This window comes from Barbus barbus (assembly GCF_936440315.1).
Source record: "Barbus barbus genome assembly, chromosome: 10".
In the NCBI taxonomy this organism is placed as follows: domain Eukaryota; kingdom Metazoa; phylum Chordata; class Actinopteri; order Cypriniformes; family Cyprinidae; genus Barbus; species Barbus barbus.
The window spans coordinates 3,968,383-3,995,358 of record NC_136738.1 but is presented as its reverse complement, the minus strand read 5'-3'; the positions used below and the strand labels follow the sequence as shown (position 1 = coordinate 3,995,358).

Here is a 26,976-nt window from a genome sequence, read left to right as displayed (position 1 = left end):
CAACAAAAAAAGAAGCAACTTGTGCATAACAACTCATCATCAAATATTCCCACCTTTGTGTACCATACCAAAGCTCTTGTTCATTTTTGTCAGTTTTTTCTGTCTTTAGCTTTTTCCTTGTTCTTCGGCCATATATATACTAATTCTCCTATCCTCTCCACTGGTAAAGCATAATAAATGTTTAATTTCTTAATTGTTGCTCTTCACATCACCAAACACCAATATGCTAATAGCATATCCATAAACACAACTTATTCCTTGTAAAACTTTTTCAGCATCGATCTACTGAATGTACCAATAAGAAGCTGTGGAAATGTTTGAAAAAGCCTTTTAATGGAAATCTGAGCTTCCTGTATTTGAACAGAAATCCAAGACAGTTACATCACTGGCACATAGACATTGCCTTTTCAGTAGCTTAACGGCACCCATCTGTCTAACACCAAAAAAAACTAAATATTTAAAGCCAAATGTACATATATTCTTAACCCCTTTCTAGTTGATGTGATTTCAGCAGAAAATTACGACTCACTCAATACAGAATCCACTTGTGAATCATTACAGTTCTTAATGAGACATAGAATGATAGTAACGATTAACCGGTCTGAAAGAAAAACAAGAGTCCAACAGTCCACAGTAACATCACTGGGTGTTGCTGAGATATAGATCTGATGACTATATTAATGATAAATGATAAAAGATGGCTCAAAACAAGATGTAACTGATTTCATGGTAAACAAACTAGTGAGAACATTTAATTTTGTTCACCTACCGTGGTAAACATAATAACACCTGGTATGGGGGAAAAAATTACACCCACATTGTATACGATTTTGTCCACTCTATTAATATAAGTATTTAAATGATACAGCAAATCAGCATTTTTTTTAACCCAAAGTCAAATAAACTGTTTCTGGGCCCCTCCTGATTCAGGAAATACAGACCCAATAATGCTCATTATGGGGCAGAGGCGTAAAAGTCCTTCTAAAAGGAGAGGCAAAAGAAAGACACTTTAGTCCTCTCTCTGATGAGGTCACAGGTTCATGTGCTTCTCAGGTGCCTGTTTATGGGCCAGGTAGAGGAAGAGGATGCTGGAGAGAGCACTGACCAGGAAGATCACGTCAAACCAGCGGTGGTAGAAGTTAAACTGCAGTTCTCCCAGTACCTCCGTCACTATGGTGCGGTACTCTAAAGGCATGCTCATCCTCATCAGGAGCACAGACGACACAAAATACATGCCCTACAAAACAGACAGCAGAGAGTGTGGGAGAGAGAGAGACAGAGATGTCACGTCATTTTGTATACGAGGAGGATTTTCAAAATATTAGTGGGATCAGGAATCAAAAACAGTTATTTTTCAAAATCACCATCACTTTTTGAAACAATACTGGAACCAAACGATATAACATTTTAACATAACATTTAATAGGTCTGGAACTCATAATGTGAAGTGAATTCAGAATCGGAACCGAAAAGTTTCTTTATGATTCCTGTATTTCTGTCTATGTCATATAATTCATGAGGCAACTGATTTCCAATATATAGAGAGAGAGAGCAGGTTTTTAAAAGTTTTTAAATTATCCATTATTTCTGCTGGGGGAAAAAAACACTAAACTGTTTTTACGCTACTGTTCGAAAGTCTGGGGTCAGTAGTTTTTACATTTTAGAAAGTCTCTTATGCACACCAAGTGTACATTTTTTGATAAAGAAACACAGTAAAAACTGTAATATTGTAAATCATTGTTAAAATCTCCTGTGATGCAAAGCTGAATTTTCCGCATCATTACTCCAGGCTTCAGTGTCCTTCAGAAATCATTCAAATATGCTCAATAAACATTTTTTTGTTATCATTATTAATGTTAAAAATGTTGTACTAAATATTTTTTGTGGGAACTGTGATACATTTTTCAGCTTTCTTTGATGAATAAAAAGAACAATATTTATTAGAAATAGAAATAGTTCGCAACATTATAAGGCTTCAAATATACTTTATTCAAAAACCCTTATTAATAATTATTTGTATATCATAATCAATAAAAAAAATTAAGAAACCATACATACATCAAACGTTTGCTGATGTATGTATGTCTTAAAATTAAAGGGATAGTTCACCCAAAAATGAAAATGATTTTATTAATTACTTTATATTAATCCAAACTTGTAAGAGCATTGCTCGTGTTCGGAACACAAACTAAGATATTTTTTATGAAATCCGTGAGCTCTATGACCCTCCATAGACAGCAAGGGTACTACCGCGTTTAAGGCCCAGAAAGGTGGTAAGGACATTGTTAAAATAGTCATATAAATTTATTGAATAAAGTTGTTATTTCTGGTTTCTTTGCACACAAAAAGTATTCTCATAGCTTTGTAAAATTAAGGTTGAACCACAGATGTCACATGGACTATTTTAATGATGTCCTTACTACCTTTCTATGTCTTGAACGTGGTAGCACTCTTGTTGTCTATGCAGAGCCAGAAAGCTCCCGGATCTCATAAAAAATATCTTAGCTTGTGTTCAGAACATGAACGAAGGTCTTTCAGTTTTAGAACAAGATGAGGGTGAGTAATTACAGAATTTTCATTTTTGGGTGGACTATCATTTTAACAAAACTAATAGTACAGTTTTTTGGGGGGTTTTTTATGTCTCACCATGATCTGAGCCAAGACGAGCACAATGACATTGGAGGACTTGTTGCTGGAGATGGCACAGAAAAACTGTGAACAAAATGTAAAGAGATTAACCAAAACTGTTTTTCATGAGCTTTAAACATCATTAATGCTTCTCAGAAACTAAATTCGAGCAAGACCATGTTGCAGTTGCTCAAGAAAATAATCTCCTCCCTCTACACCGGCTGAACCAACAAGCCTACGCACACGCACAGTAATATATGAGCGTTTCCCCTTAAGTGATAAGACTGAATGAGAAAAAAAACATGTTCATCCTTCATTACCTTGGTGAGTGTGATTAAAAGGCCTCGTATGGACGTGACTATGATGATTCCCACCAGGATAAAGGAAATGTGCTGAGACCAGAACTTGACCTGTGGGAAAACAAAGGTTTAAGTTTTTCTGCACATAAATTGCAAGGCTTTATCCATTAGAAAGGGATGAGCAGCATTTGCACTTATCAGTAGAGAGCAAGAGTGAAGTCAGACACAGATTACATATTTAAGAGGATGAATCATTACCTCCTCATGGGAAAAGATTAAACCGTCATTTAACAAGCTGGAGAACAATTAACTGCCAACCAAAGCAATAAATGTCAGCTGACACAGCACACACAATCACAGCATGTATATACAACCGCAATCAGGAGTATAAAGTCTATTAGAGTGGATACACCACAATTATGTACACAAGTGTGGACTTACAAATGTAATCATAAAAAAAATACTATCATTAAATAAGTAAACAAACAACTGCTATGATAATTTGTCCTGCTGTGACAAAGCAGTGCTAACATCTGATTTGTCTAGAGTTTTATATATTGGCCAATAGGGGGCATAGAAACACAAGAAGGAAGACTTACCCATGAGCTAAAGAGACATTTAAAATGTAAAGGGGTTTTATCAGCAAAAAACATAACATGCACTATTGTTCGAAGGTTTGGGGTCAACAGCTTTTTTTTTTTTTTATCAGCAAGGATGCATTAAATTGATCAAAAGAAACATTTCTATTTCTAATAATTGCTGTTTGAACTTTCTGTTCATCAAGAATATGAATAAAAAACTATCATTGATTATAACAAGAAATATGTATATTTAAAGAGAAAAGTGTTCTTTTTTCAATTGTTAAGATTACTGTTTTTACTATATTTTTGTGAATTGAGACTGGGTGAGTATAAGTGACTTCTTTATAACTTCAAAAACAACTAAGAAAAAAAAAAAAACTTACTGACCCCAAATGTTTTGATTTGAATAATAGTGAATTACACCATTAATACTCACTAATGAGTAACAAAAGTTGAATCAAATAAGAGAAAGAATAAATAAGGAGTCTTCAAAAAGTCTAATAGGGAAGCTTAAAAGAGATTTAGCTAGCCAAAATATATAGAGCAGTGTAAGCTGACGATAACATACATCAAACTGAATGCCGAGATAGTTGACTGTGATCTCGATTCCTCTCGTCACGGGGTCAGTCTTCCCCACACGGTCAAACACTATGTTTATCGTGGCCTAAGAAGAATACATTACATTATTTCACTGATTAAGACACAATCTTACAATGGTCTATAATACATGCCAAACTAAGTTAGAAAAAACAATTCTTACCATGAATATTTTCCACACACAGTAGATGGAGAAGAAATACCCTAAGAAGTTGAAGTATTTCCCCTGAAATGTTTTTGAGTATTCTATCCGTTCCTTGGGATACAGAGACATAAAATCATAACAGAGTTTTAAAGTGTACTTTTATTCATATTCAAAGGATTAACACATTTTGACCAAAGAATTTCCATGACTATACTGTGATTACTGGATAAAACTATTTTTAATTTTGTTAAATACCTTGGTGGCTTGCAGGTCCACGGTCTCCAGGAAAAGCTGTCTACTGAGCTCCTCCAGAGCATCCACTTCCTGCTGGATCAGAGAAAGGTCTGCAGTGCCAAGGTTAAGAAACAAACATCGTGGAGAGGAGGCTGTGGTCCTAAACTAGTGCATGACAACCCCGCAGAAAATAGTGCTCTTAGCCTTACTAAAAGAAAATACAATCCAGACTGCATATGCATATGCAGTTATAGCCAAAATTATCACATTTCAATGTCTGACTTTATGAAAATTATTATTTGTTTTTGTAGATGCATTGTAAAATCTAGGTTCTGAACCATAACCAATTGAGAAGCATTGTTTTTAGCCAGCAGGTTAACCAGTCTACTTAACATGCACATCCTCACACACACACATTATTTACTCCCCATTAGCTACTGCTTTAAATTAAACTGCTGTAGCAGTCATCCAGGAGAGAACAGGAGTTAAGTGCTTTGTTCACACACTTAGGGCACAATGGTGATGAAATTTGACCTCAGTAGGTTTCTTCTAAATGAGACTGAATGACTAACTCAGGACCTGTACTATCAGCCTGCTGCCTCAGATGAAGTGGCTCATTAAGGATACTCTCACTGCCTGATGGTGAGGAGGTCACACTCTTGATCATCCCCCAGAATCCCGTCTGTTTATTCTGCTCCTCTCCACGCTGGTACATCTGCCTTCTTGTCATGGCAATCCTACAAAGAGACTAAATATCACTAAGAATATAGGAGAAGCCACTTAATATAATAATTTTCATATATGACAAATTATTTGCACCTCACAGTGAGCAGACGAAACACAATAAATGCGGTCATTACATTCGGAGGAGAATGCTTCTGTTTGGGAACGCAGTCATGTAAGACAGTAATTATACAGAAATACTTCGATGACAGACTTTCCTCAGACATTTTAGAACGAACGTAACAATTATAGATGCTGTGAACGAGATCGGTCCGCTAGTTAGTCAAGTTATCTCGTCTCATAACGCAAAGTCACATGACTTTTTCGATGCGCATGGGGGAATTTATTCAGTAAATGTGTTTCCATTGTAGTTAATGCGCATTTTTTCTTATCAGATAAAAAATTTATCCTATTCAAATGTGCATTTTTTGAATTTATGCGCATCTTGGCGTTTCCATTCAGCGTTTTTTTTATGCAATATTCCAAAATGCGCATTAACATAGGTGGATGGAAACATAGCTAATGAAGACTACAGTAATGGCTGCTGAAAATTCATCTTTACCATCACAGGAATAAATAACATTTTTGAAATGTATTAATAGAGAAAACAGTTATTTGAAATTGTAATAATATTTCACAGTATTAATTATGTTACTGTATTATTATAATCAAATAAATGCAGCCTTGACTTCTATCAAAAATAGGATCATTTGAACAGTACATATAGAGCAATTTATTTCTGTAAATCTTATATTTTATTTTTAAAATGAACAAAATAATGTTTATGCTAGTTACTAGTGCATTATTTAAAAATGCAATTAGTATTTTGAGTCTCTGTGTCAAACAAACAAATAAATAAATATTATTGTTATGTTGCGAATATGTTTCCCCTGTCTGATTGGATTCCTACTTATATATACTGCTTACCTTTTCTTTTTACTGACAATCATGTCCATAGTCTGAAGAAGCCTTCTTTCCAGGGCCAGGATATCACTGTCTGTCACATTTCTGAGCAAACAAACCAAACAAACATCTTACATATAAAATATAAACACAATACAACAGGCTATTCTCTGTTATTTTATGTGTCTAAGAGCACATATACCTCAGGAAATATGACATGTATGTATAAGGGCAGTTCACAGCACCAAAGCCAGACAGCAGAGCCATCAGTGTGACCCCAATGACCCCCACACGACTGATCAGCTGCTCTATGGACAGAATACCTGAGAAAACAAGAAGATACATTATTATTTGTAATATATTTACTTTCTTAATGCACATTTCTTGTCGTAATGTGCTTGAATCATTGGTGCACATTATTCCAAATATGTGACCCAGGACCACAAAACCAGTCATAAGGGTCCATTCATACATCATCTGAAAGCTGAATAAATAGGCTTTCCATTGATGTATGGTTAGGATAGGACAATATTTGGCTGAGATACAACTATTTGAAAATCTGGAATCTGAGGGTGAAAAAAAAATCAAATATTGAGAAAACACCTTTAAAGTCATCCAAATTAAGTTCTTAGCAATACATATGACTAATCAAAAATTAAGTTTTGATATATTTACGGTAGGAAATTTACAAAATATCTTCATGGAACATGATCTTTACTTAATATCCTAATGATTTTTGGCATAAAAGAAAAATGGATCATTTTGACCCATACAATGTATTTTTGGCTATTGCTACAAATATACCCCAGCGACTTCAGACTGGTTTTGTCCTCCAGGGTCACATATAAAAAATGATTGTTCTGAAAATCTACAAAATTTTCATATAGCAGTCAAATATTTGCCTTTGTTTTTTTTCTTGCTAAATATTATGTTACATTCATAAATACAAATATAGAAAAGTTTGACGTTGACAGTGCCTACCATGTTTTGGACTAAGTATAGGGAAAGGATCGCCCAGTTTCCAGAAGAAATACATGAATGTGAACCAGACCACACATGAAAAAAGCAACCTTTGTCTCTGCACTGTAAACGAGCAAAAAAGGTTAGGGTGCATAAGCAAAGTTTGACAAATTTAAAGGAACAATTCACCAAAAAATTTAATATTTGCTGAAAATGTACTCGTTCTGACGGCACCCATTCACTGCAGAGGCTCGACTGCTGAGCAAATGATGTAATGCTAAATTTCTTAAAATCTGTTCAAATGAAAAACACATCTACATCTTGGTTGGCCTGAGGGTGAGAGCATTTTTAGCAAACGTCCATTTTTGGGAGAACTACTCCTTCAAACAAACAAATGGAAAAGCTACAGAATACAAAGAGAACAAAATCTACTTACATAATCGTATATTACTGACCACAAAGTAGCCAATGTAGAAAGGCACCACAAATATCAGAACCAGTAATATTACATACAAATTCAGTTTCCAGTGGAAATATCTGGACCTGTTTAGAAAACAAACAGCATGTGAGCATCTGATGTACAGTTATCATCATTGATTTGATCAATGTAACTCACGAATACTTACGTGCTGCTTAACACACCGAGGATCTCAAAGATAATGAGCTCAAACATAGTGCAAGAAAAGGCAAACGTGACGGAAAAGACCACCTGCACAACATACTGTCGAACCTGAGGAGGAATTGAGACACACCTGTATTATAAATACAGAAAGTCAACACTACTGGTCTGAATCTACACTCTTATGCACAATACCTCATAATCTTTAAACAACTGCCTCATGAAAAACAGCCACCCAAAGCCAAAAAACAGCACCTGTGGAAACAAAATCAGTGTTTAACACATCCTCCAAGCGTGTGAAACACATAAACATGGTCCATAACATACCTTTAAACTACTGAAACAACTATATTAACTATTTTAAATAATATTGTCAAATTATTATTATTATAATTAGGCATGTTATAAACAAAGACACAGTCAGACACACACCTTTTAAGTTACTTAATTGTTGTTTTATTATTCATAGCATTTAACCTTGGTAACGTGTTGTTTATTGTACAGTGAATGAAGTATTTGTGTTCGCTTTGTTTATGCTAATATACATTTATTAATAAAAGAGAGATAAGACTTACCTGAGAAGTGAACATAATCACTGAATCTACGAAGAACGACATGATGTAGCATGGAGTTCATATACAGAAAATGAGAAACGCGCCCTCAGCTCATTATGTTAAAAATGCTCTGTTAATCCAGAAGAAACAAATATTGAACAGAACAACTGTCCGACTGAGCTGTCAAGCTGCTGACGTCATGACAAGGGTGAAAAGGTTTTCCGGCGCACAGTAATAATGTCATCATCAGCTGGCTCATAATTCGACCGCTAGAGTGCGACACCACCTCAAAACATGATTAAAGATCCACAGAAAAGAGTTTTTTTTTTTTTTTTTCGAGATGTTTTTTATTAGTAGTAGTAGTAGTAGTAGTGGTAGTAGCATTAATAATAATAATAATAATACATGTGTAATTATTTATTTATTTACTTATGCTTTGCCAGTGCAAAGTTGCTATTTTACTAAGAGAGACAGAAAAAACAACAGAGAGAGAGAGAGAGCCATGGTGTGTGACTGAGGCCAGGGGCTGGGGGTTTCACTATTAAGATGGAAAGTCTCATCAGACTGAAGCACATATGGAACAGAGAACATGGGAGTCTTGGCTAAATCACATCCTGTGAAAGCTGTCGCCACACAGCAGTCCCAATGGCTTGGTCCCCAACAGATTACACTTCCATTCAGCCTGTCGTGTTATTTTCATATCATATAATTATATCAAAACCTTGCTTACCTCATTTTCAGTTCCTTTTCTTTGTGTTAGTATGTTTAAGTAAAAAATCCTAGTTTAAAAAAAATAAATAAAAATTTTGCATATTGATTGATCTTTTTGATAACTATTACAGGAATTGTTTGTTACGAGCAACCATATTAAACTGTGATTAAATGGAGACTTTGCTGGATTTAGATTTAAACAAAAAGTATGCGATGAAAAATCTGAGATTTCAATATGAGCTTCTTTTTTCATCAAATTTGTCTGTATGCCATCCACATTAAGTTTTTTTTTTTTTTTCCCATTGGTATAAAACTTATTTCTCAACAGTTATGCCAGTTTTTTTCAAAAGCCTTCATGCTCTTTGCTAACCTTCAGCTTGGCACAGATGTAAAGTTCACATCTGGAATGCAATAACACTAACAAAACATTTCATTCATGTCTCCAATTAAGTCATTATCCCATAACTCCTGCAAAGGTTGTCTCTGTACAGTGATGTAAAAAACACTAAGAACACAGTACATGTTTTCTTTCATAAAAAGTCTTTACAAAACAAGAATGACAGCTATCTACTGTTTATTCATTTATAGTACAACAATTACAGTACAAGTTGTCCCCTTTTGTATAGAACATAATGAAATTGAAAGGCTAACACATATCTAATTGTTTTGATAGCATCATTTTTTTTAGATTTGGAATATATTTTAATATTGTGGAAATGTAGCAGATTTCTGTCTTATTCAGTTTTGTATTATTGAACTTAACATAAGCAGTTGCTGGTCCCCACTGAATTCCATAGTATAGAAAAAAAAGAAGGACCAAAACTGTTTGTTTAGCAGTGAATTAAACTATCCCTTTAATTTTAACACTCATGGAGGGGTAAACATGCAAACTGTCTTCATGCATATAATTGTGTTTAAGTGAAAAAAGGAATAATGCAATTTTAAAGATGTAGTCACTGAATGCATTTTGTGTCAAAGCAATGATGAATGATCCACAGTTTAGCCCATATAGACTGTTGTTGTAAAAAGCTACCTAAGATGGGTCCTGGCGATTAAAACAAAAACTATAGCACTTTACTGTATGACAACAATTATTTAAAAAACCTTAGGAGAAGCTTCTGATCGAAAGTTGACTAGAACATATGTGAGATCCTTTGAGCTTCAAAAAGCAACTTCTGAGCAATAAAAACCTTTAAGCAAAACCCGTCGTGAACAGCTGTTTTAGCCCATCATCACTCTCCCTTTGCTACAACTCACCCAAAGAAAATAAGCATTAAGTCAAGACCTCCCACAACACCACAAAAGACTTCCTCATGGTCCCTGAAGAGCTTCCTGACAGTGCTGAAGTGTGAATTGAAACAGATGCTCAGGTGTCCCACAGCACTGTCGGCACACATTAGCGTTTTCTAATTCATTGGCTGATTTATTTATATACTGCAGGAGTCTAGGACTGGTGTGTGGGCAAGCATCCACTGTGGAGACTATGAAGCGATGAAAGCGATAAAGTGTTTCTGATGAGCTTTTGGGACTCTTGGGAAGGCAATATTGTTTGAATGTGAGAGGGCTAAAGAAAGATTCAGTCTCTCAGGCTTCTTTCAGCTCTGAGGTTTTATTTTCATATTTAAACAGCCACACATTGATTGTCTGGTGGTACTTTTTTAATGTGAATATGCTTTGTATATGCTAATTGCGAAACGATAAGCACAATACCGCACAACAAGCATTAAACTATGCAAACAGTGTAATCCATCTTTTAGGGAGTGAATGAGTTTAATTGGCTTTAATGTCACATAATTATCAGCATCTGGGTTTCTCATCCGTTCACCTTTAACCTTTCACCCATTTTACACATTCCACATTTATTTATTTCATTTTTTCATTTTCCAGAGGAAGGTTTTTATCTCTGAAGAGGGTTTTGTGTTTGTGTGCATATGAGCGGGAGTAAAAGAGAAAGTCTGAAAGCATGTTTGTGTGTGTGTGGGAGGAAACAGCTGTCACACACAATCTGTGTCAGAATCCTCTTCTGTGAGAGCTAAATTAAGCCTGTCCCACGTGGACGCTCCTTAAAGACACCTCCATAGCGATGTACACACGGCTCAAACGTCCATTTCATGGTTCAGGGCATCAGTGTCAGCTCTAACCTTCAGCTCTTGTGATTGATGTTATAATTCTACACAAATCTGCTTATTTCACATTCTAAATCTGTGCAAATATAACCTAAACATTTGACAAATTTTAATATGTGCCATTGGTTGAGCTGGTATTCCTATGCCTGGCTCTTAAGGATGTTAAACATATTTCAACACATTTAATGTTAGTAAAATTTCTCTACAAATTATGCTGCAATGGCAGAAAGTATTTTAACATCAAAAATGTTATATTCTATTCTATACTAATCGATTCTGTTCTATTCTCTTCTAAGGAAGAGTTGATGTTCTGTTCTATTTGTGAAAGAAAATTTGTTGAAAACAGAAGGACCTACTTTATTATTTTTATTCTATTCGGTTCTACTCTATTCAAAGAACAGTATCCGGTAAAATATGCAAGGTGGAGGTGTGTTTATTTTGGCGCTGGTATGTCCGTATGATTTACAGCCTCTACAGAGTGTGACAGGAGACATGTTGAGGCAAAGATACCATCACACCACTGACAAATGGCACACCACACACAGAGTGAAGGAGAGAGAGAGAGAGATCTAAAACAGACAGAGAGAGAGGGTCTACTATTGCTTTACACATCACAAAAATAAAGCTGTTATCTCAGAGCTTCATCAATGCAGGGTGAAAGAACTCTCTTCCCCAGTATAGAGAGGGCAATATATTTCGATCTGCTTGTTTGTGGTAATTAGAGGCCAAATGGTCTTGTAAATTCTTTTAAGGGGTTCAAGAGGTCAGGGGAGGATTATATTAGCTGTTGGGCAGTCCGGGGAAAGACTGTGCATATAGACTGAGTATAAGAGACTGGGTAGAACACTACACTACAATAATTAATGTTCCTTCTTTGTTTGCCAGCTCTTCTGGAGTTCATCTGGAATTTGCATTTTACAAACTCATTTGTGATGTTTGACATCATATTTCCATTTGATTTGGCCGTATACATGCATTAGGTATCATAAACAACAATAAACAAATACAATTTTTTATGGCATTTAAATTACAATTGTTTTGTACTCTCAATCAGTTCATCATTCAGTGGGGCAAAATATTAGTATAACATTTCTATTGTGATTGTCAGTTCATTAACTAATGTTATTTTGACAAGCTAAAAATGACTTAACATACAGTAATTAACATTAACCTAGATTTACACGTCCTGTAAAAGTATTGTATATTGTTATTTCATAATACCTAATGCATTAACGAATTAAACCTTGTTGCAAAATGTTACCCTCAAAAAATTATCACTAAATGAAGTGAACACCTGACACTACTAGACGGTTCCTCTATTATCTGAGTGCTCCATTATATATCCTTTTCTGCTGTAAAGAGAAATGGCCTGAATGTGCACCGGATCATTCCCTACCATGGGGACTAATCTTACAAGGCTAATGTCCTCTCTGTGTTATGATTAAAACCATTTCTCATTTTACTTAAGGGATTAGTGCACCAAAAAAAAAATATTCTATCATGATTTACTCACCCTCATGTCATTCAAATCAAATATGACTTTCTCTCATTTGTGGAATCAATCTTGAGTTTTTTGTCTGTTTGCTCTTTTACTGTAATTACAGTGAATGTAGAATCTTTATCATTAACCATGGAAAACAATCAGGTATTTTTTAAATGTTTTTCATAAAAGTCTCTCAAGACAGAATTCTTTTGTTCATTTATTCCTATAATTATTCCTGTGTGTTACGAGTTGCTGATTGTAGGAGGCAGGAAGACGAGGGATTCAGGAAAAATGTGCTAACGTATTAACAGAAAACACAGCATAAACAAACTTTAGTTTGAGACTCGAAGGCTAGAACAAAACTGAATGCTTATAAAGGAACAGGAACAAAGGAGTATACGAGATAATTAACACAAAACAGGTGTGAATAGGATGAATCATTAACTAAACTAGGACAGGAACTATCAAATAAGGGCAAAACAGAACTGAAAGGAAACCGACAAGTGACAGATATCGCCCCCCTCCCGGAAGGTGTGTGCCGCACCGTAACATACACATAGGGGGGGGCGGACGCCCTGGAGGCAGGAGCAGAGCCAGGACAGGGAAGAGACACGGGAAGCCTCCAGGGCGGATCAGGGGATTCCGGAAGCCATGGCGGATCAGGAGACTTGGGGAGCTATGGCAGGACAGGAGACTCGAGGAGCCATGGTGGGACAGGAGACTCGGGAGTTCATGGCGGGACTGGAGACTCGGGAGTCCATGGTGGGACTGGAGACTCGGGAGTCCATGGCGGGACTGGAGACTCGGGAGTCCATGGCGGGACTGGGAGCTTGGACTGCCATGGTGGATCCGGGGACTCGGGAGGCCATGGCGGGACAGGAGACTCGGGAGTCCATGGCGGGACTGGAGACTCGGGAGTCCATGGTGGGACTGGAGACTCGGGAGTCCATGGCGGGACTGGAGACTCGGGAGTCCATGGTGGGACTGGAGACTCGGGAGTCCATGGCGGGACTGGGAGCTTGGACTGCCATGGTGGATCCGGGGACTCGGGAGGCCATGGCGGGACAGGAGACTCGGGCGGCCATGGCGGATCTGGGGGTTCCGTGGCCTCGGCTCAAGGCCCGGCCACACAGGCAGAGGGTATATGGCACTGCATTCAAAATATCACAAATACATCTCAAAAGCAAACATTTGCAAACACCTTTGCCATATTATTAATTCCTGTTAGTTTTTTGTGTGTTACTTGTGTTGTTGTGTTTTGCAAAAAGGTCTTTTATAAATTTAATAACTGAGTCATTAGTGAGAATTAGTGTAACTGAGAATTAGTGTATGGTTTTGCAGATTTGGTGTGTGGTTCTGGTGTTTCAATGTTAGGTTTCAGAAATTGTGTGACAAGTAAAGATTTTGTGTGTAAGCAGTTGAAAAACAACTGTGTGTGTGTGTGTGTGTGTGTGTGTGTGTGTGTGCTGTTTGTACAAAGACCTTGTGAATAACGTGTTAGAGAAGCATCACAGGTGAGAGTCTTTCAGAACACTCTCATGTCATTATCTCCCACTACACCTTTAATCATCAGATTCGGAGCACAGGATAGAACTGGTAGATCACACTTTTCAAACAACACATTACAGAGAAAGTGATTTGTTCAACTTTAAATAAAACAATAGAACATTGTAATATGATAAAACAATCTGACCTCATGAGAAAACGTAACTTTTATGAGATGGTAATTAATGTGTATGCATACTCTGCAAGGAACTTGTAGAAATCTGTCTTCATCCATAAAATACACATTGTATAGACATGTAATAACATTAAACCAGATGGGTTAAGTGACTTTTCAATGTAAGTATGTGTTGTATTGTCACACCTAATTTAAAATCTGTGTCGTGAGATAGAGGAACTTTTAGTGGGCCAATGATCCAAGGTCCTCTTGACTTCAAAGTCAGAGTGAATGAAAAGAACAGAGATGAGGAAGTGTTCTGAGTTCAAATACAGTTCACTGAGTTTGAATTAACTGTGGATAAGTTTCTTTTGAAGCATGAGACACTGAATGATTACACAGACGGATATTTGCTAGGAAGTAATTTGTTGACGTATAGGCCTATGTGAGAGATTACAGGGTCAAAATCTGCCTGCTGAAAATGGTTCAACTCTAAGTGATGAGTTACGTCAAGCACTCATCTCACTTTCAGCTTTATTCCCTGACCTTTGGCCATCCCACGGTCTCTCTCTCTCTCTCCTCCAGATGTTGAGTGATTTCTCTAATACTCCCTCTGAGTCAGACCCAGAGCACTACACAACTCAAATTTGCTCAGAAAAGTGGTTAGTTCTGTAGAAAGGTCTAGATCAGGGATGGGCAACTTCGGTCCTGGAGGGCCACTGTCCTGCAGAGTTTAGCTCCAACCCTAATCAAACACACCTGCCTGTAGCTTTCTAGTGATCTTGAAGACCTTGATTGGTTCAGGTGTGTTTGATTAGGGTTGGAGCTAAACTCTGCAGGACAGTGGCCCTCCAGGACCGAAGTTGCCCATCCCTGGTCTAGAGTTTGAGTCAAGTATCAGAACTATTTTTGGCACACTTATCTAATGTATTTCATATGATAATAATACGATTTAATTTATTAAAAAAAGAAAAGAAAATCATTTCAACGGGCACCGACACCACAATATAGTACAATCCAAATCGACTTTATTAACCCACAATAGGCCGTTTAGTAGTGTTAAATAGTGTAAGGTTACAAAAGCTTGAGAGGATTGTAAACTCCTCAGGGAGAGCCCAGAATATCTTATGATCCCGCCCTTATCCATATACAACATCTACACGTAAACATGCACATTCAGAGATATTCTGTATCCTGTTAGACAACAGAATCAGGGCATCAGATAAACCCTCCCTGGAGAAAGAGAGAAATATAGAATAATCCTCCTGCAGTCTCCATTATAAATACCTATAAATCAGTGTCAGCCATTCAAAGGCCGAATGGTGGCCCAATGTATGGCTTTCATTTTAGATTGACAGCCTTTATTGGTCTTTCTATCAGTTGCAATATCTCTCTCTTTCCCTGTTTTTCATCGTCTTTTGTTTAGGCCTATATATTTCTTTCAATCTCTCTCAAATACAACTCTCAGCATATTTTAGACAGCACATTATCGTGAAGGCTTGAAAGCATGTTAGAATAACCCTTTCCCTGGATGACCAAGAGATTTTCATCAGCAGTAGCCATTTACTGATTATCTTTGCAATTTAAAAAGACATACAAATATGGAATTAAATGAGAGTGTAACTGAAGAGTAGAATTCATATTTGGGAGACCTAACTGCAGTGGGGGGGGGGGGGGGGATTAAAAATAAATAAAGACTCTAATTTGTTACAACTAAAATTCTCTCACATTACATTTATGCTTTGGTTCAAACATTAAATGAAGTAATAAAAAAATTTAAATAAAAAATACATAAAGACCAAATATTCTCTTTAGACAGAGGCTAAAAAAAATACTTAATATATGTCAACATTTTTATTGTGTTTTATTTATTTATTTATTTATTTATGGTTTTTGTTTGTTTGTTAGCTTTTTAGATTTTAATTTTATTTTGTGAAGATAAGCTACATTAGCTATAACATGAAGGTCGAATTTGAAGATAAAAACAAAACTAAAAACATTTTGTTAGTTAATGTTAAATTTAGTTTACATATATAAATAAACACAATGATAAATAAAGACTTTGAAAGATCTTCATGTTTATTCTGAGGTCTTTTTTAAAATACACATCCTACACATGTAGGATACCAACAAAAGGCATAAAAATAATAATAAAAAATTAATAATTCCTGCAGGCAGTAATCTCGCCAGTATATGTTTTTGCATCTCACTTCTGTGGTTTGAAAGTTACCATTTCCTAAAACTTTTGGCACTTTTTTTTCCTTACCTTCTTTCAGAGTTATAGCATTCTTTTTCCCGTTTATGATACTTCAATTGTTTTGTCTGCCTGCCTATTTCTCTGTCTTCCTGTCCCTCATTCAGTGTGTGTCATGCCCTGCTGTCTCCGGTTCTCAGGAAGGGAAAGACAGACAGTGCAGCTGCAGCACTTTTTCTGCTGCATCAGTGGCGTTGCCGGGGGCTGGGGGGGGGGGGGGGGGGGGGGTTGAGGACCGTGACTTTTTGAACCGTGTCTTATACACAGAGACACTGTCATGTTAGAACAGAAAAGGGTCCTGTCCAAACTGTTGCTATAAAATTAAAAACACACAATTCCCTAGAATATCTTTATGCTTAAACATTAAGATTTGTACTCATGGAAATTACTAAAGTAGTCAAACCTGTTCATTAGAAGGGGGTGACCCATATATATATATATATATATATTGTGGTTATAAAAACAGACCTAAGCCAACAATAGCCTTTAAAATGACTTAAAATGCATTATATAAAAACAATGAGGCAACCCTGCTGAAAAAAAAACAATAGAACCATCACAGAAAGTTCTAACATCATCGCAAATGAATCACAAATAAATCACAAATGCCATTACAAGCCATCAACGTTTAACCATTAAAACCATTAAAAAATGGTTTTCTGTAGTGTGTTTTGGGACATATTCTAAAGCTTTCCTGTAGCTCAAATAGTAGAGCATGGCGCTAGCAACGCCAAGATCATGCGTTCGATTCCCAGGGAAAGCAAGAGCCGATAAAATGTAAAAACTGTAACTTAAATGCAATATAAGTCGCTTTGGATAAAAGCGTCTGCTAAATGCATAAATGTAAATGTATATATTCCATTAGGACTTATTGGTTTTAACAAGCCACCAATAGAAGGTGACCAATTACCAGTAGAGACCAACAGGAACCATTACATTTTCCATTAAAACCAATACAAGTCCCATTATAAGAAGTAAAACCATTGCTAATTTTGTGATGGTGTGTCTCTTGTTTTTTTTTTCAACATTACATGTTACAAATGCCTGTAAAGTGAGGCAAAGGCCTGATAATGGCTGCTGTTACACTTACAGGACGATCAAATCATTGTTTAATAGGCTATTGACCAACCATTTAATTCAAATATCCACTTAATCTTTATTTTTTGGCCACCTTTTTACTATAGATGGCACAGCCTCTATAATTTCTTCAACAAAAAACATGTGGACATCACAACCCTTACAAAAATTAACCATGGTTTTCATAGTAAAACTGCTTAATTAAGAAGATGTTTTGAGGAATGTGGGTAACCAAACGGTTGCTGGTCCACATTGACTTTGACAGTGGGGGGGGGGGGGGGGGGGGATACTATGGAAGTCACTGTGGACCAGCAACTGTTTGGTTTTCTACCTTCTTCAAAATAGCGCTTATGTTCAGCAGGAGAAGGAAACTCAGGTTTAGGAGTAAATGAATGTATAAAAATAAAACACTAGCCTATTTTAATTCTTGGGTGAATTATTCCTTTAATGTTAATAAAATACCAAACACAAAGAGAAAAATCACTCACTACTCTTGACTGAAAAACTTTAATACAGTTGCTTTAATAGGAATCAATCTGCATAGTGTTTTATTTTTATATTTGTTCATCTTGAATGCTCCTGCTAAATACACCTAGCATACCTGAAAATAAAACACTGTTTATTTTATTTGTATATTATGTGTATTTGTAATGTGTATCTTTGTTCTAATTTTTTAATGACAACGATAAAATAATGATTTTTATCTTCACCCACTTTGGCCTAATATCTTCCATACTTTTAAAATATTTTGTTACCTTGAAAGGCTTTGTCTTTATAACAGGGAATTAGTCCGTCTGTACTACTCAAACAGCTTGCAAAATAGAAAAACCAACATGACAAAGAATCGTGATAAAATCGTGAAATGTGATACCCCTAGCCGAGGGGGAACAACACTCCATCTCGAATTGCACTCACGGAAAGCACTCGAGAAACAGTTTCTCTTCCGCGGCTCGGTACGCTTTCAACTCGTTTTTTTTGTCTCGAGCAAGAGACTATATGACATTCACGTTTCATGATTTGACTGACTTTTACGTAGAGAGAGTGACAGCGCACCGCATTAAAATAAATGATCATTCATGTTTTCATAACCGCTGGCCAAACTCAAAAACGAAACTAAAATTAAAACAAGGGGGCCCCCTGGTGTTTCGGGGGCCCTACGCAGCTTGCGTATTCTGCGTATAGGGAGGATCAGCTCTGGATATACATATGAGCAAATTTTTCACCCCAAAGTGTATACTTGTGATTGCTCACCTGTGCTCCTATATCATCTGTGATATTAGCCGTTCATCCTCTTATGAGCATTTATGAGACCGTGTGTGTCTGCATACCTACCTGTATTATCCACCTCTGTATCCCCATCCTCACAATAAATCCTGCATGTGGGCTTACCCTCATCCTTTGTGCCTCTGTATATCATAACACTGGAACAACATGAAGTAATATGACTGTATATGAGTAAATGGGCAGCACTTTATGTATTAATATATCAGTTAATGTATTAAAGTCGTAAAAGTCGTGACGTATTGTGACCCATACTCGAAATTGGTGCTCTGCGTTTAACCCATCCAAGTGCACACACACAGCAGTGAGTAGTGAACAAATGCACACACACACACACACACACCGTGAACACACACCCGGAGCAGTGGGCAGCCATGCTGCAGCGCCCGGGGAGCAGTTGGGGGTTCGGTGCCTTGCTCAAGGGCACCTCAGTCGTGGTATTGAGGGTGGAGAGAGCGCTGGACATTCCCTCCCCCCACCTACAATCCCTGCCGGCCGGGGACTCGAACCCGCAACCTTTCGATTACGAGACCGACTCGCCAACCATTAGGCCACGACTTCCCCCAAACTAACTAGCATTAACTAGCATCCCTTACGAAACAATATATGAGGTTATATTGGAAATATAATGCAATATATTAAATAATATGTTTCCATATATAGGAAACTATTGCTTATATTTTTCAGTATGTGCATATAAGAAATATGGGTGGAAATTGAGTTTTGACATATGCCTTAATAGATTTAGTTTACATACATTACGAAAATGATCAGGTGTGTGTGTGTGTGTGTGTGTGTGTGTACTTGTTCATGCTACATTGTGGGGACCAAAGGACAAGGGGACAAGGTGACAAGGATAGTAAAACCTGAATTTTTTTACATTGTGGGGAACGGCCTGTGGTCCCCACGAGGGAAATAAATATAAAAAATAGTAAATTATGTTTATCTGAAAGTGTAATAATGCAAACAGGTTTTCTGTAAGGGGCAGGTTTAGGGTTAGGGGATAGAAAATATTGTTTGGTCAGTATAAACGTAATAGAAGTCTATGGAAAGTCCCCACAATTCACAGAAACAAAGGTATGTGTGTGTGTGTGTGTGTGTGTGTTTTTGTGACAAATGAGGAAAAAATGAATTTGTATAATGACATGGGTATGACATAGGTATTACAAGGAGAAGGTGACTTATGAGGACATTGCCTGGAGCATTTCTGTTGTGTCGTGGCTTAATTGCGTTGTGTTGTGAACATATCTTTGCTTTCTTATTTTTGTTGTGTTGTGAGATTATGTTTGCTTTTTTTATTTCATTTTGTTGTGCACTACTGGGCCACCGTAAAAATTAATTTTTGGACAAGTACATAACCAGGCAGTGTTCAAAACGATCTCCTTACCTTAGCCCAATTCACAACGGTAAGCTTGAAATAATATTTTCTAATTCTCTAGTTTTCTAATTCTGTCATATCTCCTGAACCAAACATGATAACACAGAAAAGGTGATGTCTACCCCTATGCAGTCTATTCAGGATTTTGCGATCACTGAATTTACTGCAAAATCAAGCAAACTCCACAATTTTCGCAAGAGCTCACAAATTTTCCACAGATTTTGGGCCTTCACGTGCTATCGGAAATTTCCTATTTCCTGCTTATAAAACATACAATATGCTTCGCATGATCGTTCATATCTTCATATCCTCTTTCACCACGGTGTTTTACGGATGTGCTTTTTTTTTTTTTACTTTACTTTTGCAAGTAATGTTTTACACCTTATATAAGTAATGTTTTTAGCTTATATTGAAAAACTTTGTGCATGTGCCGGAAATTAGCCCAATAAATGCAATCTCTCGTCCACATAATGTTAGTTAGTTAGTTAGCTACATTTCATTTAATACCAAGTCTTTTCTATCATGTAATGCCGATAACATTATTGCAATGTTTAGAAGTAGTTTATGGATAACTCAACAGGTCACATCTTAATGACACTTTGCTTTATCAGCTTGTTAAAAAAAAAGTCTAATGTGCATTGTCACTCTACAGATTCCAAGAAGTGCAGTGTTGAGCTAAAAAAAAAAAAAAAAAGATGATCTGGAAATTTAAGTGCTGTCAATTTGCGTGTGGCAAAAGGGGACACTTGTTAAAACATACTAGACTAAACATTTTATTTATGTTAAGGCTATGGATTACAGGTAATGATGTCAATGTTCAGTCAATGTGCTCATTGTTTTGCTTCATAAGATATGAGTATATCGTCAAGAGCCAGGGGTATTAATTCTGTCTTTTTTGTATCTGCTTTTTTTGGAACCCCTTCAATTGCATTTTATGAATCACCAAGGACCATGGATTCAGTCACCTACATTTTAAATGGCTCGAGGGTGAGTAAATGAACAGCAAATTTTCATTTTGGTTGAACTTCTCCTGTAATACAGAAAAAAAGCATTAATTGATGGAAATGTGATTTTCATTTTTCGTTGATACAATGTTGTCTCTGACACCTCTGACCTCTGACCTCACTGACATGAAGTTTGGCAAACGAGGGATTCCTGTACTATCTGATCATCTGATCTTCTGCACAACATCCCCTGTCTTTCTCCTCCATCTAGCCCCTGTAAGGAATCGTCTCAGAGGGTAATCTTGGGAAGGACGGTTTAGAGAACCTCCCTCAGGCCATTCTTGTTTTAGGATTGACTTATGCCTTGCATCTTGATTAATGAGTAATGAGCTCATTGATTAATGAGCAATACATTAAACACATACATTTTCTCTTCAATTAGACAAAATCTCAACATACCTAAAGTTACCTGAAATTTGTTAAATGGATTTTGTAAAATGAATTCAAATAAACTGAATTCTAAAACAAAATCCTTGTTTGTATTTTTGTCCTTGTTTATTGTGCAGCTGTAGAGAATAATAAATCGGCAGAGAAATCGGTCATATTACACCAGTTAAATAGTTATATTAAAAATGCAATTTGGTCTACTAAAAGTTAACTTTAGTGCAATTTAATGTTTTGAGTTACCTTAACTGCAAAATTTTAGTTATTGTATCAGATAGTTCAATGAACTAACCCTTTCCAATGTAATGAACTTGAAATGTCTTGTTTGTTTGGTTTTTTTTTTCCAATGCCCTGCATCTCAAAAGGGCAGATTGGAAGCAAAGTAATTTGCCTAAAACAGGATTAGCTGGATGATCGAGATCTTTTGTTTTTTACATGTTAATGTTGTTTTTCTCTCTGCTGCTAAGGTTTGGAATATTTACAAGAATTTATAATTCATCTTTCACTTCTGTATTTGTTTTTGCATTATCTAGACATGAATGAAGCCCTGAGAAACACCTGGGACACCATTAATATCTATGACAATGGGATTATTGAATGATTTCATAATCCTTGAGGCGATAAGCACTGAAAACGTTTTGACAGCAGCTTTTCATAAGAGCATTTGTACAGCAGAACAGGTTTTGAGCACCTACACTTATGAGAAACTGCACTAATGTTAAGATGTTAGGGCTTCAAACTAGTTTATTGCCCCTCCAGGTTGTTGTCTTGTTTGTTTGTGAACATAAATGGCAGCTAACAGAGTATGACCTTGTAACAAATTGGGCTTAAATTAACTAAATAAACCAATTTGTTTAAAGGGGAAGTTTGTCCAAAAATGAAAATTCTGTCATGAATTGCTTACCTTCATGTTGTTCCAAACCCGTTAGACCTCCGTTCATATTTAGAGCCCACATTGAGATATTTATGATGAAATCCGAGAGCTTTCTGACCCTGCATAGACAACACAACTACCATGTTCAAGGCCCAGAAAGGTAGTAAGGGCAACATTAAATTAGTCCTTGTGATAACAGTGGTTCAACAGAAGCTATGAGAATACTTTTTGTGCGCAAAGAAAACAAAACAATGAGGGCTGACACTGTCACAGCCATCTGCTGGAGTGCCCTTGCCAGCCATCAGAGGGCACTCTTCTGGACTATTGTTTGTGTTATTCCGGACTTCAGTTCCCATCACCACTTGCACTTATTATTGTTCCATTACCTTCAGCTGTGTGTAATTTAGGTTCATTGCCACCTGTATATATCTTGTCAAGTCACCTTTATTTGTATAGCGCTTTTAACAATACAGATTGTGTCAAAGCACTTAACACTATCAAATTAGAGGATAGAGTGTCAGTAATGTATAATGATAAGATTAAACACTCAATTTTCATTTAAAGGCATTTCATTCAAAGATGTCATTGTCTTTAGTTTAAATAGTATCTGTGAAATCAAATCGACGATAATCGCTAGAAATTAAGTGTCCCCAACTGAGCAACCCAGAGGCGACAGCGTCAAGGGACCAAAACTCCCTCTGTGACAGAATGGAGAAAAAAACCTTGGGAGAAACCAGGCTCAGTCGGGGAGCCAGTTCTCCTCTGGCCAGACGAAACCCGCAGTTCATTTCCAACCCCAGCCATGTCAGATTCTGCAAACGGTTTATCTGATTCCTGTGGTCTTGTCCCGATGGGGCATTTTAATTTATAATTTAATGTATTTGTTATATATCCCCAGGGCTCATCCAGGTGTCCCAACCTCCACCGACGATCAGGGATGCAGACATCATCTCCCGGCGCCGATCCACCATCTGATCCGGACACAGACTGAGAAACGGAATAAGAAAGAAACAGACAAATATTAGCATAGATGCCATTCTTCTTCCAATGTAACGAGTACATTGTGTGTTATGGGGCGGGTTCCCGGTTCCGGTTGATCTAATCAACTACCACTACCACACGGTTGTCAGCTAATCAAAAATAAATGATTTTGTGGACAGCAGATAAAACTGTGATAAATGCAAATACAATTTCCATAGATATGTGTAGATGTGTGTAGATATGATGGCAAAATATATAGCCTTATCAGTTTGTTGGAACAAAATCATTTACAGAAACACAGGTTAGTCAAATTAGGGGGATGCAACACTGAGAAGTAGCAGGACATCTTTGTCTTTGAAAAAGCACTAACTAATGCAAAGTATAAAAATATGATTATTTTGAGCATTGATCGCATGATACCAGTTTTTGGTTTTGGTATTACCATACATCTTATATAATGTCAAGGACTTGTTTTTATATATATATATATATATTTTTTTTTACTTTTGTTTGATTTTTGGTACTGTATTCCCAGCTAACAGGGAATATTTTCAGAACATTCTGGCAAGAAAACATTTTTGTGTTGTTCACCACTTGATGTTCAATGGAAAATCTGGAGCTTCAAGAAAAACCAGATGAGAAACAAACCTCAGGGCTTCGGATTTTTTGGGTACTTTGATTAATGTTATCAGTGATATAATCAACTAAAACTCATTTCTGTATCTCATATTTGATCTGAAAAGAGTAAGAGCTGTATTTTCACATTAGAGATGACGCTTATGCATAAAGAACAAGCAGCATAGACTCAAATGTCTTATCAAATGATAATGTTTTATAATGATCTGGAAGAAACCGGTATGAGCTCTATTGGTTTGTAATGTTTTCATAATGTGTTTCACCCAGAAATATTTGTTGCGAGAATTTGATGAAAACATGTTTATACACATACAGTGTGTTTCTGGCAGTCATTCCACATTTTCCACTTCCAGGTATGAGGTTCCACTTTTCAGGTTTAAGAACGTGTCAACGAGCCTATCCAAGATCCACAGTAATCTATTTATAGAGTGTTTACTGTATACAGCTTTTGCTTACAGTAAAGGTTTGTGTTTGTTTATTGTGGTCTCATCAGATGAGATGTGTGAATTACCAATACTGTAGTGAAAGCTGCTTAAAATATTATATTTTAATACTATTTCTGCCAGACATTGCCAGGTAAGTAGTAAATAAGTCATCATTTAACTGCTGCTTTTTTTTTATCCAGGGTGTGTCCCACTGGAGAAAACTGGAGTTAAATATCTAGCTCAAGAAAATAATCCTGATATCACATACAACAGAGTTGGGATTTTAAAGGAAAGCTTAAATATTTCACAACTCATTTCACTCTCATGTAAATTCATAACTATTTTACATTTTGGTGAATTAGTTGCGAATTTGTATAATCAAATTTGTAAGAAGTCCCACTGAGGGTTAGGTGCATGGATTGACCTTCATTTGACTTTTTTTTTTTCTTTCTTTTTTTAGTACTCATCAAATTGTACAAATTCATACAAAAACTCCAACCCATAAAATGTTTACTCATGACATAGGGTTAAATAATTTCTTAAAATCCAAAGTATGTAAAGTAAATAAATAAATATTTTTGATTCAGCACTATTTCTAGGACATTAATCAAAAGTAAATTTGTGACATTGATCATGTGACTCAGGCATTCTGAAATAAATTTACAGTTCATATTTTCATCCAAACTGTTTTGCTGATTAAATAGGCTGTGTCCAAATTCAGGGTCTGCATCCTCCTTAGGATCCTTCCTACCCGGTTGAAGGAGGAGGGATCCTCCGACGTCCGCAAAACCCGGAAGTCGGTGTTTGTGAATTTGGACAGCCTACCCTTCTTTCAGTTCCCTCCCTTACCCGTTGCTCATATCCTGTCGCCTAGCAACCGTGACAGCGCCAAGCAAGAAGCGGGAAAATGGACAAACAAAGAGTTATTCTCCTCATTTTAATTCTTTTGGAAGAAATAAAGCAATTAAATAAATTAAATACTTTCTTTGCTCGTTGTCGGAGAGTTTTTTATATCAGACTACAAGACAGTCACATCCAGGTAAGCCATTATAGCCTATTTTTATTTGTTTTTAAGTATTCTACTAATTTCTCCTACAAATTCATTGAGCCGAAGCATAAACTTTAGCTTGTTTTGTCAGAGAAACTCCTCTCCCACTCCGCTACCGCTCGCTTCGTCCGCCATTACGCTCTGCCGAAAAGAATTATGGGATAGGTAGGACGGGAAAGGATCCACCACACCCATCCTTCCAATTCGGGGAAAAGGAGGACGTATTTGTGGGCCGCATTTGAAGGATCCTACGAATTTGGACAGCCTTCGTCGCGGCGCTGTGACGTAACATCCTTCAAATGAGTACTCCGAAGGATGCAGACCCTGAATTTGGACACAGCCATAGTTTGCAATTAAAAATTGTATAAAATAAAAAATCCAAAAATCTACAATAGAATTTTCACTTTTTGGACCCTATTATAAACAATATTACAAATCCTAGAGGAAAGGAAGCATAAAGGAAATATGAAAATCATGTAACGTTAACTGATGTTTAAAAATTTCCAGTAATGTTAATAGAATGTTTGTTTAAAGTTATTTGGTCTTTAATAATGTTCTTAAAACATTAGCACAAAACATTATTTATTTAATAATTTTTTCATTTAACATTTTTTTCCAAAACGTTTTAATTGGACATTTGTCTTATGGTTTTTACTTGTTTCAGAAATTTCAGAGACCACAGGAAAATTCTAAATACAAAATGATAAAATGAAATGGAATGTTTAACTAAGGAAACTGGGCATTTTGAACATTCAGAGAACATTCAGATATAACGTTTATATATTCTGATATAACGCAGGACGCTGGGACAGTACCCTTAAAGGGATGACTTTATACCTTTTCTATCCCTAAAAGGTGTATATTTCTACCATAGATTAGCGATAACCTTATACTACTTTGAATGTTTTAGAGATGAATGAGGTATAAATATGTCCTTTTGACTGTATTGCCCCAGTGACAAGCTGATAAAAGATTATTTTTGTTTGTTTGTTTGTTTTGCTGTGTCTATCTCATTCTGATAATTTCCCCTAAAATCATTCCCCCTCCTGAAACGGCCCTTTGGCCAGCAGGATCTCTGTCCACGGCTGTTTAAATAGGACAGTAAAGTTGGGAAAATGTTATCTCAAGGACTTCCAGTCATTTGAACGGCCTGTGCCAGCCTGGCACCTTTCCTATGAGCAGTCAATGAAGCAGGGGGCGAGCTCCATTCTCTGGCCCCTCACACACGGATGAGCAAACACATAAGCTCTTATCCCCCTGCTGTTTCATTCTCTGTAATGGAGCCTAAAGGGGAAAATCTTTTACTGGAAGGCAGTCAGGTGGATGACAGATAAGAAACATCCGCTCTGTCTGGGGATCTGTGCTAAACACATTACCCATATTACACCCATAGCACTGTAGGTCATATGGG

The 26,976-nt window shown here is 36.6% G+C and overlaps 1 protein-coding gene across 1 annotated transcript; it reads right to left on the bottom strand.

Moving 5' to 3' along the window:
* Positions 1-312: 312 nt before the first annotated feature.
* LOC306875929 (Golgi pH regulator) lies at positions 313-8,479 on the bottom strand. The gene is made up of 14 exons (XM_079426749.1): positions 8,265-8,479; positions 7,885-7,944; positions 7,697-7,800; positions 7,507-7,613; positions 7,092-7,193; positions 6,313-6,433; positions 6,135-6,215; positions 5,112-5,221; positions 4,506-4,594; positions 4,269-4,361; positions 4,077-4,172; positions 2,949-3,038; positions 2,647-2,712; positions 313-1,237 (listed from the first exon to the last, which is right to left on the bottom strand). Exons 1-14 carry the CDS (start codon positions 8,304-8,306, stop codon positions 1,031-1,033), a joined length of 1,368 nt encoding a protein of 455 aa, XP_079282875.1. The 5' UTR covers positions 8,307-8,479; the 3' UTR covers positions 313-1,030.
* Between the last annotated feature and the right edge of the window lie 18,497 nt (positions 8,480-26,976).